Raw genomic sequence first — 14303 nt, forward strand, 5'->3', positions numbered from 1 at the left:
CAGGAAAGTTAAAACATACAAAAGCTAAACCAAATAAAATCAATAGTGTAGGTGTTACTCCACTAACACGAACACCCTTGAAACCAGTATAGCGATGAGTCTTGAACGCAAACGACAGGACCACGTCTTGAATTTTACTATTTAATAAAACACAAATAAAATACAAGTACGTCCAATAAAGATCAAATCGTATGATCAAAAAAACTATGTCACTTCTATCGTGAGCTGGTTTCATCTGTTCCATGTCCAACTTGTTGCCGTTCTATCAATGCACATTCGCGAGTCACGTGACGCTGCAAATAAAGTAGTTCCAATAAAGAAATAATTAAACAATTTGTCTCTTTGTACTTTTCAACCAATAAATTCTAATATACGCATAAAATAATATTCGCCATTACTTTTAACTAAATTATCCAATATCAAACGTGTAAATATGACTAACGACGATATACAATATATAGAACATACTACAAATTAACCAATGCACAATTGGCCCCTACAAATAGTATAACTGAAAGAAAAGAAAATAGTTTGATACAAAATCATATAAATAAATTATAAGTTTGCAATAGTTATATGTTTTTACAGCTTTTGGACACAGACAACCAGACAATGACAAAAAATAATTTCTCATGGATACAAAAAAAAATCAATAAAGGATTGTTTCTTATGTGTAAATTTAGACTTATGAATGTAAAACTTCGCTAGAATAATCATAAGATTTATCAAATGAAACTGTGTATCGACATTATTATCAAATTCAAATATACCAAAATAAGACATGCTTCCAAAGTAAGGAGAAATCTGGATAAATGTGGATTAGAATGAATTGTGATAATGTACCCCAGAATTATTAGTAGCACAGTTTTTTTAAAACATCCTTGCTGTTTTACCTCAGACTGTAAATCTGTAAATCCACCCAAGAGTCTCTGGTCTTTTTTTTTTTTTTTTTTTTTTTAAGATTTGAGCCAGGAAAAGTTCTAGTCGAGTGCCGGCAAATTCTATGCACTATTGACTACACTTTTTCTTTTCTTGCTCGGCCGAATATCGCTGCCAAAAGTCAGGTAAGTTGTATCCGTAATTGACCTTTCGCAAACTCCGCCCCCCCAAACGAGCATTGACCAATCACACATTTAGCAACCGTTGCTATGTAAGCATAGTCCGTCAAGCTTGGTGCCTCCGACAGCACAAGCCGTGACGGGAAGACTTACACCGGCGTGTATTAGTGATTTCTTTTGGAGCAATACCAGTGCAATATCCTCCAGATCGAGGCAAAAAGGTTTACAATATGCAGTGGAGGGTTATAGTCATAATATTAAATTAGCCAGCGAAGGGGAAACATACAGGACGCACGCTAAATCTGAGAAAACCCCATGACCTATACTTCAGATGCAACCAGCACAGCATTATGGACCAGTCGTGCTCTTGTACTGCCGGGTAAGTTTTCTTACTTATATTAGTCTAGTATTGTTAAAATATGAGGATTACTGTTAGGTCAGCAAGTTAGCTAAACTTCGGTGTTTATAGCTAGCTAAACATTAGTGGGGGTTTTTTGTCTTTGAAAGCATCAGATCAGTCATTGTTATTCTTTGTCCATCATAAAAAAATATTTATGTCACCCTAGCCATGGATGTAGTTCAGGTTATATGGCTGGTTGGGATACTCCGGAGACGGGTGTCCGTTCACAAAATGCTGCATGAAAAATGAAAACAAGATAAGCTCGGGGCACTTATTAGGACGCTTAAGTTTGCCAAACTTGACGAAGCTTTGTGTTAACGTTAGCTCGCAACATTTAGACGAATGCAAAAGCTAACAGAAGACATTAAACTAACATTAACCACTGACTGAACAAGCTTAACTTAGATGGCAGTGACATTCTAGTAATATATTTTATTCATTAATAGTAACTACAATAACTTTGATATCGTTTTGTTATTGCCCCGAAAGCAAACTACACTACAGCTAGCTAGTTAGCCCGATAGAGTTAGCATAGTCTTACCTTAGCACAGTCCGATTTACATACTCCGTAGGCACACCGCTTCATCATTTTGGAGGTCCGGAGCTTGTTAATGGTTGTCACTCTTCTTCCGTAAAGTTTTATGGTGGTTAGCAGTCTCGTAAGCCATCAAATAAAATCAATCAGACTATGGACGTCATCGAGAGCTGAGTAAAGCTTGACGGACTATGCTTACATAGCAACGGTTGCTAAATGTGTGATTGGTCAATGCTTTTGGGGGGGCGGAGTTTGCGAAAGGTCAATTACGGATACAACTCACCTGACTTTTGGCAGCGATATTCGGCCGAGCAAGAAAAGAAAAAGTGTCGTCAATAGTGCATAGAATTTGCCGGCACTCGACTAGAACTTTTCCTGGCTCAAATCTTAAAAAAAAAAAAAAAAAAAAGAAACAAAAAGACCAGAGACTCTTGGGTGGATTTACAGATTTACAGTCTGAGGTAAAACAGCAAGGATGTTTTAAAAAAAACTGTGCTACTAATAATTCTGGGGTACATTATCACAATTCATTAGAATCCACATTTATCCAGATTTCTCCTTACTTTGGAAGCATGTCTTATTTTGGTATATTTGAATTTGATAATAATGTCGATACACATTTTCATTTGATAAATCTTATGATTATTCTAGCGAAGTTTTACATTCATAAGTCTAAATTTACACATAAGAAACAATCCTTTATTGATTTTTTTTTTGTATCCATGAGAAATTATTTTTTGTCATTGTCTGGTTGTCTGTGCTGCGATTGGTTGGCAACCAGTCCAGGGTGTCCCCCGCCTACTGCCCAGAGCCAGCTGAGATAGGCGCCAGCAGCCCCCGCGACCCTTGTGAGGAATAAGCGGTCAACAAAATGGATGGATGGATGGTTGTCTGTAGGGGTGTTAAAAAAAATCGATTCGGCGATATATCGCGATACTACATCGCGCGATTCTCGAATCGATTCAATAATCGGCAGAATTGTTTTTTTTTTTTTTTTTTTTTTTTTTTTTTTTTTTTTAGGATTCACACCTTGAGCATGGAAGAATGTTATATGAACGGAACATTAAGCCTTAATATTTTATTTTAATGCTGTTCAAACATGAAACAGATTACAACCTCTATAAGACTGAAATTTCAGATAAATAAATAATACATTTTCATATAAATCTTACACTCTACAAGCTTACTGATTAGTATTTTCTAAATTTGAATGAAAAAAAATCGCAACAATCGACTTATAAATTCGTATCGGGATTAATCGGTATCGAATCGAATCGTGACCTGTGAATCGTGATACGAATCGAATCGTCAGGTACTAGGCAATTCACACCCCTAGTTGTCTGTGTCCAAAAGCTGTAAAAACATATAACTATTGCAAACTTATTATTTATTTATATGATTTTGTATCAAACTATTTTCTTTTCTTTCAGTTATACTATTGATTTTATTTGGTTTAGCTTTTGTATGTTTTAACTTTCCTGGCATGTTCTATGTTCTAATTGTTTATAGTGTATACAATGATTGTATTATTTCCCCCCCAATATTTTGTATACTGATTGAGTGAATAGAGATTTAAAAAATAAAAACTAAACTGGGCTACTCGTATGTACAGGAGATAAACATGTTTCTTCTTATTCGTCCGAGTGCAGTTTAAAGGTCTATTTATTTTTTATTATCCAAATGAATCTAGAATTAAACGTATAATTTTATTAGCTTTTTTTTTTTATTATTTGTTTTAAGTAAAATTAAATATTAACATTTTCGTGACATGAGATTTGACCAACTGTAATTGCCGTAGATTTCACGTGGTAGCAGAAGAGCGACTCCATTCCAGGCACGACGCGTTTACGCTCGGCTTCACGATAAAAATAATTCAACACGAATTCGTACGGAACGAACTGACACATCGACACTTTGCCCCGTCACTACTTTATTGAAGTCAAACATAATTGCTACGTTTCGTGTCTGGTTCAATCGTATCTCTCGGCCCTCTTTATTTTGTCTTGTCTTAGCTTAGCTTAGCTTAGCTTAGTTTAGCTTAGCTTAGCTTGCTAGGCGCCAAAAAACGAGACGCGTTTGCTATCGCCAAATTGGCTCAGCAGACGTCAATCGTGAGCGTAAAGTGTCGTGAATATCGTGTGAAGATGTTCACAATGGCGAAAGTCAAGTACGAAGAGGAGCTTTGTGGAGCACAGGAGGACAACGAGCGACAACGTCAACTGCTGGACGCCGTTTACAAGCAGCCTCGAGTTGTGTTGAACAGAGCAGGTTTGTCACTTGTTTCATCGACACTTTTCAACCATATGTACGTTTTTATTTCTGTAAGGACTCTTCACCGGGTCACTTTGTTACGATACACAGTTTTTTTTTTCTTCAGTCGGTTTGGTACATTTCTCAGTCGATACGAATTGGATTTAGCAGAACTACAACTGAGGTAAAGCTAGCCGCCTTTTCTTTTTACGCGGTCAAGTCAGCCGTCTTTTCTTTTTACGCGGTCAAGTCAGCCGCCTTTTCTTTTTACGCGGTCAAGTCAGCCGCACTTCATTTTTTTCTGTTCGCCCTTTTCTAGGATTTACGGTAGTGTGCTCGAAGAGACGCTGGCGCGGAGAATGTGACCGAGAACAACATTGGGTTTTCAAAATAAAAGATCGGTTTTCAAAAATAAAATTGAATTCAAACGCAGTTTAAAGTATGCTTGGTTTTATTATTATTATTATTATTATTATTATTATTATTATTAACAGTTTAAAAGCTGTTTCACAATAACAGTACCAATTCAAATTTCACTGGGAATGCACTCTTGTGGGGTGATATTGAGCAATAACATTGATATGTACAGTATTAAGTTAACGGTAATTTAAAATGAAGGAAAGGTTGAAATTGAGAAGAAAATAGGTGTGTGTCATCGAGCAGACATGCCACTTTGAGGCAGAACTAATTTGGGGTCAATAGGTCATCTGACCTAGAAGCTATTAAGCAGAAAATAAGTGGAAGTCTAAAATGAAAAAAATAAAATAAAATAAAAGGTGTGCATCATCTATCAGACATGGCACTATGATGCTGCATTGGTTTGGGGTCAATAGGTCACATGGCCTGGAAGCTATTGAGCTAAGAAGCTGAAATTTACAGATAATGAGAAAAAAAAAATGTTAAAAATAAGCGGAGGTCTTTTTTTTTTTTTAAGGCTGTATGCAAATGAATATGTACAATTTTCTCTTGTTTCCTACAATATTAGTTGCTGATGTCATGTTGATCAAAATGTATGCTGTGTTGACCCTAGTCTCACACCTTGACTCCGCAACATTTTTGCATTATTTTTTTTTGCATATTTATTTTTTTTGCACAATGAAAGATGGTTGAACAAGTTACAATACGTCAACCATATTTCTATATATTCCCAGTAGACATTTTTTTTTTTTTTTTTTTTTTGGGGCAAATGTTAACTTTTAATAATCAAAAATCAATTCAACCAATGAGCAACCCGTTTTCTGAAATTTGTGTTTTCATCTCTAATATTCTAATATAAATTATGGTGAAAACAGTGCCTCTGGATTGGCAGGCCGGGGTGGTGGTCCCCCTTTTTAAGAAGGGGGACCGGAGGGTGTGTTCCAACTATAGAGGGATCACACTCCTCAGCCTCCCTGGTAAGGTCTATTCAGGGGTGCTGGAGAGGAGGGTCCGTCGGGAGGTCGAATCTCGGATTCAGGAGGAGCGGTGCGGTTTTCGTCCTGGCCGTGGAACAGTGGACCAGCTCTACACCCTCAGCAGGATCCTTGAGGGTGCGTGGGAGTTCGCTCAACCAGTCCACATGTGTTTTGTGGATTTGGAGAAGGCGTTCGACCGTGTCCCTCGGGGAGTCCTGTGGGAGGTGCTTCGGGAGTACGGGGTACCGGGGCCCCCGATACGGGCGGTTCGGTCCCTGTTTAGTCCGCATTGCCGGCAGTAAGTCGGATTCGTTTCCGGTGAGGGTTGGACTCCGCCAAGGTTGCCCTTTGTCACAGATTCTGTTCATAATTTTTATGGACAGAATTTCTAGGCGCAGCCGAGGCGTGGAGGGGATCCGGTTTGGTGGCCTCAGCATTGCATCTCTGCTCTTTGCAGATGATGTGGTGCTGTTGGCTTCTTCAGGCTGGGATCTCCAACTCTCACTGGAGCGGTTCGCAGCCGAGTGTGAAGCGGTTGGGATGAGGATCCGCACCTCCAAATCCGAGACCATGGTCCTCAATCGGAAAAGGGTGGCGTGTCCTCTCCGGGTCGGGGATGAGATCCTCCCCCAAGTGGAGGAGTTCAAGTATCTTGGGGTCTTGTTCACGAGTGAGGGCATGATGGAACGGGAGATCGACAGGTGGATCGGTGCAGCGTCTGCAGTAATGCGGACTCTGTATTGGTCCGTCTTGGTGACGAAAGAGCTGAGCCAAAAGGAGAAGCTCTCGATTTACCAGTCGACCTACGTTCCGACCCTCACTTATGGTCACGAGCTGTGGGTCATGACCAGTGGCGTTCCTAAGCAACTTGGCACCCTAGGCAGGATTTCTGGTAGTGCCCCCCCTCCCAGCGCGTGCACAACTTATTAGACCAACCACAAACACGACCCCCACTCAAATTATTAGACCAACCACAAAATATTTACATTTAGAGCATTTCCCACAGTTATTTTATACTTAATGGTAGAACCGTACGTCACAGTGGTATTTTCGCTGTAGAGGAAGAAAATAACGTGGAAAAAATGCTGCTGAAAAGTCAACTTACTGTAGGTTTGGCAACACAAGATGGCCGCCGCCAGCTTCACTTTTCGCTACAGCATGAGCAGCCCAGTTAATTTATGACGTCCGTGCTGTATCAGCCTGCACATCCACCTGAGAATCTGACCGTGATCAGTTTTTTTTTTCCTTTTTTTTTTGTTTTTTTTTTGAAGGTTTGAGCCAGGACAGCTTACTAGCATTTTCATTTCATTTTCTTAACTAAAGAGCCAGACCTGTCACCAGAAAGAAAGTGCAGGGGGGGCATTACCTTTTTTGGGGGAGCACACTTCATCAACCTAAATCTAATGTTGTTCAGGTTGAACAGTGGCATTGTGACAACTGCAAAAGCGGCGGAATGACTGTGACCCAGCCCCTTCTATCTGAGATTAGCTAGCAGTTGCCTTCATTTGCTTTTTGGATTTAGGGCTGTACGATATGGATAACATTTCGGATCATTTTTGCCAGACATCTTTATTCTTTGGTCTTTGACTCAGCATGAAACTTCGCATCATTTCAGTGTTTTATGGTGCCTTCTGTAATTTGTGTTATTTTATTTATAGTTATATTTACTTATTCACTTCACTACATCTTATATATTTTTTTAATTATTATTTTTTTGCTTTTATACTTACCTACTTATATTTACTATAATTAATTTTATTTTGTGTTATTTTCTTTCACTTGTGTCCACTGCGAGACTGATTTCTATTCCATGCACTTTGTATGCAGCAATGGATGTTTTAAAGGGCTTTATAAAAAAAGATTGAGTTGAGATATGTCGATAATATACAGAAACGACATATGGGTTCAGTGAAAAAGATCAATCCATAAGGATGTGTAAAGTGCTGTTTATTATTGTTATTATTATTATTATTATTATTATTATTATTATTATTATTATTATTATTATTATTATAACTTATCGACAGTCATCAACCGTGACAAACTTGGCAATAAAAAAAAGAAAAGAAAAGAGGATTCAACTTACATTGTACTGCAACTATGCTTTAGTGATAAATAATTTTATACTCCAAAGTATTTGTTGTGTATGTGTGACTGCGTGGGTCTGTTAACCGCATACTGTGTATTGCTACAATTTGTCCGTGCTGTGTGGCTTGATTAATCAAAACAAAAGTTTGCCACTCACTTGTGAACGTTGTTTAGTGGACCAGTGAACGCAGGATTCCCAACCATGTCAACTGTGTCATCCTGGATCGAGGTTTGGCGTTTGCTCACTGCTCAGTCATTGGGTCAGTGCCGGCCGGCGAACGTGCACCACTATCTAACGCGGAAGTAGATTTGGCTAATCCGCGTCTCCGGAGCGCGCGTCACCCCCCCCAATCCCGATTACCATTGGCTAGCCGTAGATGTCAATCAAAGCCAAATTTGAAAGGATGTATGTGGTTGGCTGGCAAGCCATGCTTTACTTGAACAGAAGGCGCACGTTTACGTGACTGATAAAAGTAAAAAAAATGAATACATTCTCCTTTCCCTGTCGTCCTTTTGCTCACGAGCGCCCCTAGCATCTGCCTAATCTGCCTAATGGCAGGAGCGCCACTGGTCGTGACCAAAAGAACGAGATCCCGGATACAAGCGGCCGAAATGAGTTTCCTCCGCAGGGTGTCCGGGCTCTCCCTTAGAGATAGGGTGAGAAGCTCGGTCATCCGGGAGGGACTCGGAGTCTGCTCCTCCGCGTTGAGAGGAGCCAGCTGAGGTGGCTCGGGCATCTGGTTCGGATGCCTCCTGGACGCCTCCCTGGGGAGGTCTTCCGGGCATGTCCCACCGGCGGGAGGCCCCGGGGACGACCCAGGACACGCTGGAGAGACTATGTCTCCCGGCTGGCCTGGGAATGCCTTTGGATCCCGCCGGATGAGCTGGTTGAAGTGGCTGGGGAGAGGGAGGTCTGGGTTTCCCTCCTAAAGCTGCCGCCCCCGCGACCCGACCTCGGATAAGCGGAGGAAGATGGATGGATGGATGGATGGATGAATTTATGGTGAATTCTAGGGCTGGGTATCGATTCAAATTTCCAGGATTTGTTTGTGTGTGTTGAATGTGTTGTGTGTGTGTGTTGGGGGCGGGGTCGATATATCTATACATGGCTTTATGTATCGATATTGGGATATGAAAAGGCGTATCTATACGATATCGATATATCAATATTTTGAACCCAGCCCAAGTTAATTCAATTGAAATAGAAAGGGCGTATGAAAACAAATTCCTTGTAGTAGTTATTGATGATGAATTATTTTGGAAGCCACACATAGAAAATGTTAAAAAGAAAATGTGAAAAATCATAGGGATACTCTATAAAACTAAGGATGTCCTGAACATGAACTCATTATATACATTATACAGTTCATTATTCTTACAATATCTGACCTATTGTGTGAAAATCTGGGCAAATGCAAATAAAACAAACACCAACTCTGTATTCAAATTGCAAAAGAGAGCTATAAGAATTATTAATTAATCAAAATATACTGAATCAACACATCGATTATTTATTAAATTAAATACAATGAAATTTTATGACTTGGTTGAGTTTAAATTAGCACCAAATTAGACACAGTCCTTTTGATATAAGGGGTGCACATGTCTATAAAAACAAAAAAAAAACAAGAACAAATATTAAGCAAAGGTGTGTATCTGTTAGGTGTTAATTTGTGGAATCATTTGGGAATTGCCCTGAAAGGATGTGACTCACTTGTTGAGTTTAAAAAAAAATGTTTAAAAGTAAAAAAAAAAAAATACTTGTGTATAGATTTGTTATTCATTCACTCATGTGGCCCATGTGATAAACTTCAATATAAAATACATAACATCACAATAAATTAACTTTACCAAACCATGTGTATCTTGTGTCTCGCAGATGTCGGTGAAAAATATATTTTTCCTGAGCGGCAGGAGCCAGAGTTCCCTGGCGTGAAACAGGAGGAGGACTTGGAGCCTCTGCAAGTTAAAGAAGAGCAGCAGCAACAGCCTCCCAACATCAAAAAAGAGGAGCAGCTGCCACCATACATTGAAGAGGAGGAGCACTTCACAGGGTTGCCCGTGACTGGTGTCCATTTGAAGACTGAAGATGAACGTCAATATGAAGAGAACAAAGGGGCGGAGTCTCCAAGCAGACAACAAATGACAAATGATGACAGCCGGTTAGCTCTTATGTCAGATGGTGAAGACACGTCACACGCTGCTCACACTGCTGACGATGAACAGTGTGACGATGATGTGACATGTCACACTGATGGCAAACGGTGGAAATCTTCTCAGTGTGGAAAAACCTTTGGTTCCAAGTCTCAATTGAGAAGACACGCGATGGGCCACACTGGTCATAAACCCTTTGCTTGCACAGTTTGTGGTCGAAGTTTCTCTAGGAAGGAAACTTTAACAACGCACACGCGAACCCACACCGGAGAGAAGCCTTTTGCTTGCTCAGTTTGTGGTCAAAATTTTGCTCAGAGGGAACACTTAAAAACACACACAAGAACCCACACTGGAGAGAAGCCCTTTGCCTGCTCAGTTTGTGGTAAGAAATTTCGTGAAAAGGAAAATTTAAAAATACACACAAGAACCCACACTGGAGAGAAGCCCTTTGCTTGCTTGGTTTGTGGTCAAAAATTTGCTTTCAAGGGATACTTAAAAATACACACAAGAACCCACACTGGAGAGAAGCCCTTTGCCTGCTCAGTTTGTGGTAAGAAATTTCGTGAAAAGGAAAATTTAAAAATACACACAAGAACCCACACTGGAGAGAAGCCCTTTGCTTGCTTGGTTTGTGGTAAAAAATTTTCTTACAAGGGATACTTAAAAATACACACAAGAACCCACACTGGAGAGAAGCCCTTTGCCTGCTCAGTTTGTGGTAAGAAATTTCGTGAAAAGGAAAAATTAAAAAGACACACAAGAACCCACACTGGAGAGAAGCCCTTTGCTTGCTCGGTCTGTGGTAAGAAATTTCCTGAAAAGGAAAAATTAAAAATACACACAAGAACCCACACTGGAGAGAAGCCTTTTGCTTGCTCAGTTTGTGGTCGAAATTTTGCTTACAAGGGAAGCTTAAAAATCCACACAAGAACCCACACTGGAGAGAAGCCCTTTGCTTGCTTGGTTTGTGGTCAAAAATTTGCTCAGAGGGTACACTTAAAAATCCACACGCGAATCCACACTGGAGAGAAGCCCTTTGCTTGCTTGGTTTGTGGTCAAAAATTTGCTCAGAGGGTACACTTAAAAATACACACAAGAACCCACACTGGAGAGAAGCCTTTTGCTTGCTCAGTTTGTGGTCGAAATTTTGCTCACAAGGGAAACTTAAAAATCCACACAGGAACCCACACTGGAGAGAAGCTCTTTGCTTGCTTGGTTTGTGGTCAAAATTTTTCTTCCAAGGGATACTTAAAAATCCACACAAGAGTCCACACTGGAGAGAAGCCCTTTGCTTGCTTGGTTTGTGGTCAAAATTTTTCTTCCAAGGGATACTTAAAAATCCACACAAGAACCCACACTGGAGAGAAGCCTTTTGCTTGCTCAGTTTGTGGTCAAAGATTCCCAACAAAGGGCAACGCTGAGAGGCACAAGTGTGCTGGTGAGAAAAGCGGTTGATGAATGAAGCTTGATATGATCTCATTTAGGAATTGACGTTTAAAATGGTGCAGAAATTTCTACCGCTAAATGAATGATTATTCTGTGTACTTGTATCGTGTGTTGTGTCTTTGCCTATTTTGAAATTGAGTTTGTTTTGAAAACGTAACATCAACCTGACAAGTGGCTGCAGATTATAACTGACGGCTATAATCTGTCATCTGTATATGTAAATGTCCGTTCATATGTAGTTTGCCTTATATACATATTAAAAGGCTGTTGTTGAACACATTATTTTAGGTTAATTAATTATGCACAAATTAGTGTGTCAAAAAAATAACGCAACTGATCGCGAGTCTGATTGCAGACCGCAGACTGGGAACGGAACGCCCACGGAACGGAACGGAACGCCCCTATGCTCTTGATTGACGGAAAGTGACGCTGCTGTCGTGATCCAGTAGTGTTGTTCTCAACTTCTCTGCAGCGAGCGGTCGCCACGAGAACTACGAAACGAAATTATTCCATCCATTATCACAACCTCTTAGTTCTCAAAAAGTTCCCGGGGACGACACGAAATAATTTGTAAAATGACGAGTCGGGAGCAGAAAGTAAGTGGACATGTATTTTATTTAATGAACATTAGCACATAGGTCGCTAAAGAAAAGTTCGTTTCCCGCACAGAAAGTTTGAAAAATGAATTGAAATGATTTAGTGGAACACAATGTTTTTCTTCCATATCTCTCTCGTTGAATTCCAATTGTTATTTCGCATGGAACAATAGTTTGAACCTGTGTACCGTACAATATGCTGACCTAAAAGTAGTAACTTGCAAATGGGGAATCCACCGTGACGCTGTACGTAATGCAAAATGGTGTAAGCCCAATACGTCACATATTTGCAGCAGATAGGCCTGTATAGCGTAGCTACGTAATTAATTACCATTAATGTATCGATGGGATTTGAATAATAACATAATTTTACTCTGTTGTGGCATGAACGTTAAGAAATCTTTACATGAGTCCAGTTTTTTCTATTTCTGTTGGTATGTTTTTGGATTGTAATTGGCCAATTCTACAGTCGGATGACAAAAGATTTATACAAATAAAATGTGTTCTAATTTGCACTCAGCTTCATCGAACCGTCTATAAAGATGGACACCTACCAGCACCCATTTTGGAAGGCTTGAACCGATACAGATGCAGCATTTGTGCCAAAGGTGGAGAGTTTGCATATGTTGTGGCACATCTGCAAACTCAAGATAAGACGGCAGTTTGTCATGAAGGTATGTTGTAGTTTGAAGACCACTATAATCAATTTAAATTTTGTCAATATGGCAATTCTTTCTTAGTTGCCATGGTAAGCAATTTTTATAAATATGAAAAAGAATGTATTGTTAGTTTTATGAATGATGAATACATTTCGCTACAACCTAAAAAGTACTCACTGATACTGATGCCAAGTAATGGATGCCACTAGTACTCTATATAGAAAATTACAATTAAACAAATGACACAGACTTTTAAAGAAAGACCTTTCAAATTTGAAAAGCTTTTTCTAACCTAATGCACAGAAATAAGGCTGGCTCGCATTTCCAGAAAGAGGAAAATAGATGAGAATGCCAAGGTAAGAATAATGGACAGAATTTTCCAAACCCCAATTAATCTATGCAAATTGTCATTGTAGTGTATACATGTCCAAAACATATAATTAATCCCATTCCCTTGAACTTAAGGAGGAACGTCCGACGTCAGCAACCAAGGTCAAGAAGCCTTCTGCAGAGAGAGTGGTCGCTTCCATCTGTCAGGCATGCATGCAACAATTCTTATTTATGTATTTTACACTTTGGAGGTGAAGCACAGTTATGAACTGATGATATACACTCACTGGCTAGTCAAACAGAACTACACAGAGTAGAGACTTTAATATTGCATCTTTATCAGAGAATCATGTGGCTCTGACATTTATACAATATAAACAAATTATGTGAAAGCTACAAAAACATGCTGATAAGGAATTCTTCATTGCACTTCTCTTGTTCCAAGAAGATAATGATGATCATATTGATGATGAAGACAAGTCTATTTTTAGTTTATGCGGTTATGTTCACAGCTACCAGAGGAGATTTTACGATCCATCCTGATTCTTGCTGTCCTCAATGATGGCGAAGGCGCAATCCACGTGCTGGCCCTGACATGCACCCGATTCTGGATGATCATCAGATAAGAATCATTTCGTAGGGAAGCACATTTTCAGTGGCTAGACAGTAAGTTGTGAGGGAGTGGGGATCATGAGGTTAAGTGGTTAAGATAATGGATGGGTGGACACACAAAAAAAAAATTCTGTCTGTCTGTCTATCTATCTGACAGCTAAGGCTGTTTGAAAGCACTATATACATAAGATGACTTGACTGTCTATCTACCAGGTGTCGTCAACTGGAGTGCATTTTCACCCGATTTCAAAAAGATGTACAGGATCCCCTATTGCCTCACCCCTTGCATCCAATGCAATTCTATATTTAAAGAATATAGAGGGTTCTGGGGACATGGAAAAAGAGGCGAACTCATTGGTTTTTATTCAGATTACAACATTCACAGACGCTGCAGCAACTGCATAAATTGATGTCACAAAATAAATGTGATTTGGAAAACAAAAAAATGGGAGTGGTTATTTGAAGTTACAGAAGCATGTACATTACATAAAGCTTACATGTATCATAAAATCATGTTTGGAGAGGAATTTTAAACAAAAATGATGAAGTAGGCTACTTTTTGTCATAAATACACCACCTAGTATTGCTTGTTGTAGGCCTTTATGGAAAAATATATTTTAAAGATGGCTAACAAAAAATAACATTTTGTATGTATATCACAATTAAACCAGCTTTAAAATACTATTTCCACCTCATAATTTTGTGGAAATAGTCTTTTTCATATGTGCTACGTTTGTGTGTTTGTTGCAATAAAGTTTAGTTTGTCGCGCCATTAATTGCA

At 39.4% G+C, this 14303-nt stretch overlaps 1 protein-coding gene across 3 annotated transcripts; it reads left to right on the forward strand.

Moving 5' to 3' along the window:
• Positions 1–3832: 3832 nt before the first annotated feature.
• Positions 3833–13954, forward strand: LOC144007122 (uncharacterized). Of its 3 annotated transcripts, none has more exons than XM_077506468.1 (3): positions 3833–4261; positions 9605–13576; positions 13736–13954. In XM_077506468.1, exons 1-2 carry the CDS (start codon positions 4138–4140, stop codon positions 11332–11334), a joined length of 1854 nt encoding a protein of 617 aa, XP_077362594.1. In that variant the 5' UTR covers positions 3833–4137; the 3' UTR covers positions 11335–13576; positions 13736–13954. The 3 variants fall into 3 exon arrangements, with proteins under 3 accessions (XP_077362594.1, XP_077362602.1, XP_077362612.1); XM_077506476.1 differs by having other exon boundaries at positions 9605–12595; positions 12884–13954; XM_077506486.1 differs by having other exon boundaries at positions 9605–12595; positions 13423–13954.
• Positions 13955–14303: the final 349 nt, after the last annotated feature.

Source organism: Festucalex cinctus, chromosome 1, assembly GCF_051991245.1.
Source record: "Festucalex cinctus isolate MCC-2025b chromosome 1, RoL_Fcin_1.0, whole genome shotgun sequence".
NCBI lineage: Eukaryota > Metazoa > Chordata > Actinopteri > Syngnathiformes > Syngnathidae > Festucalex > Festucalex cinctus.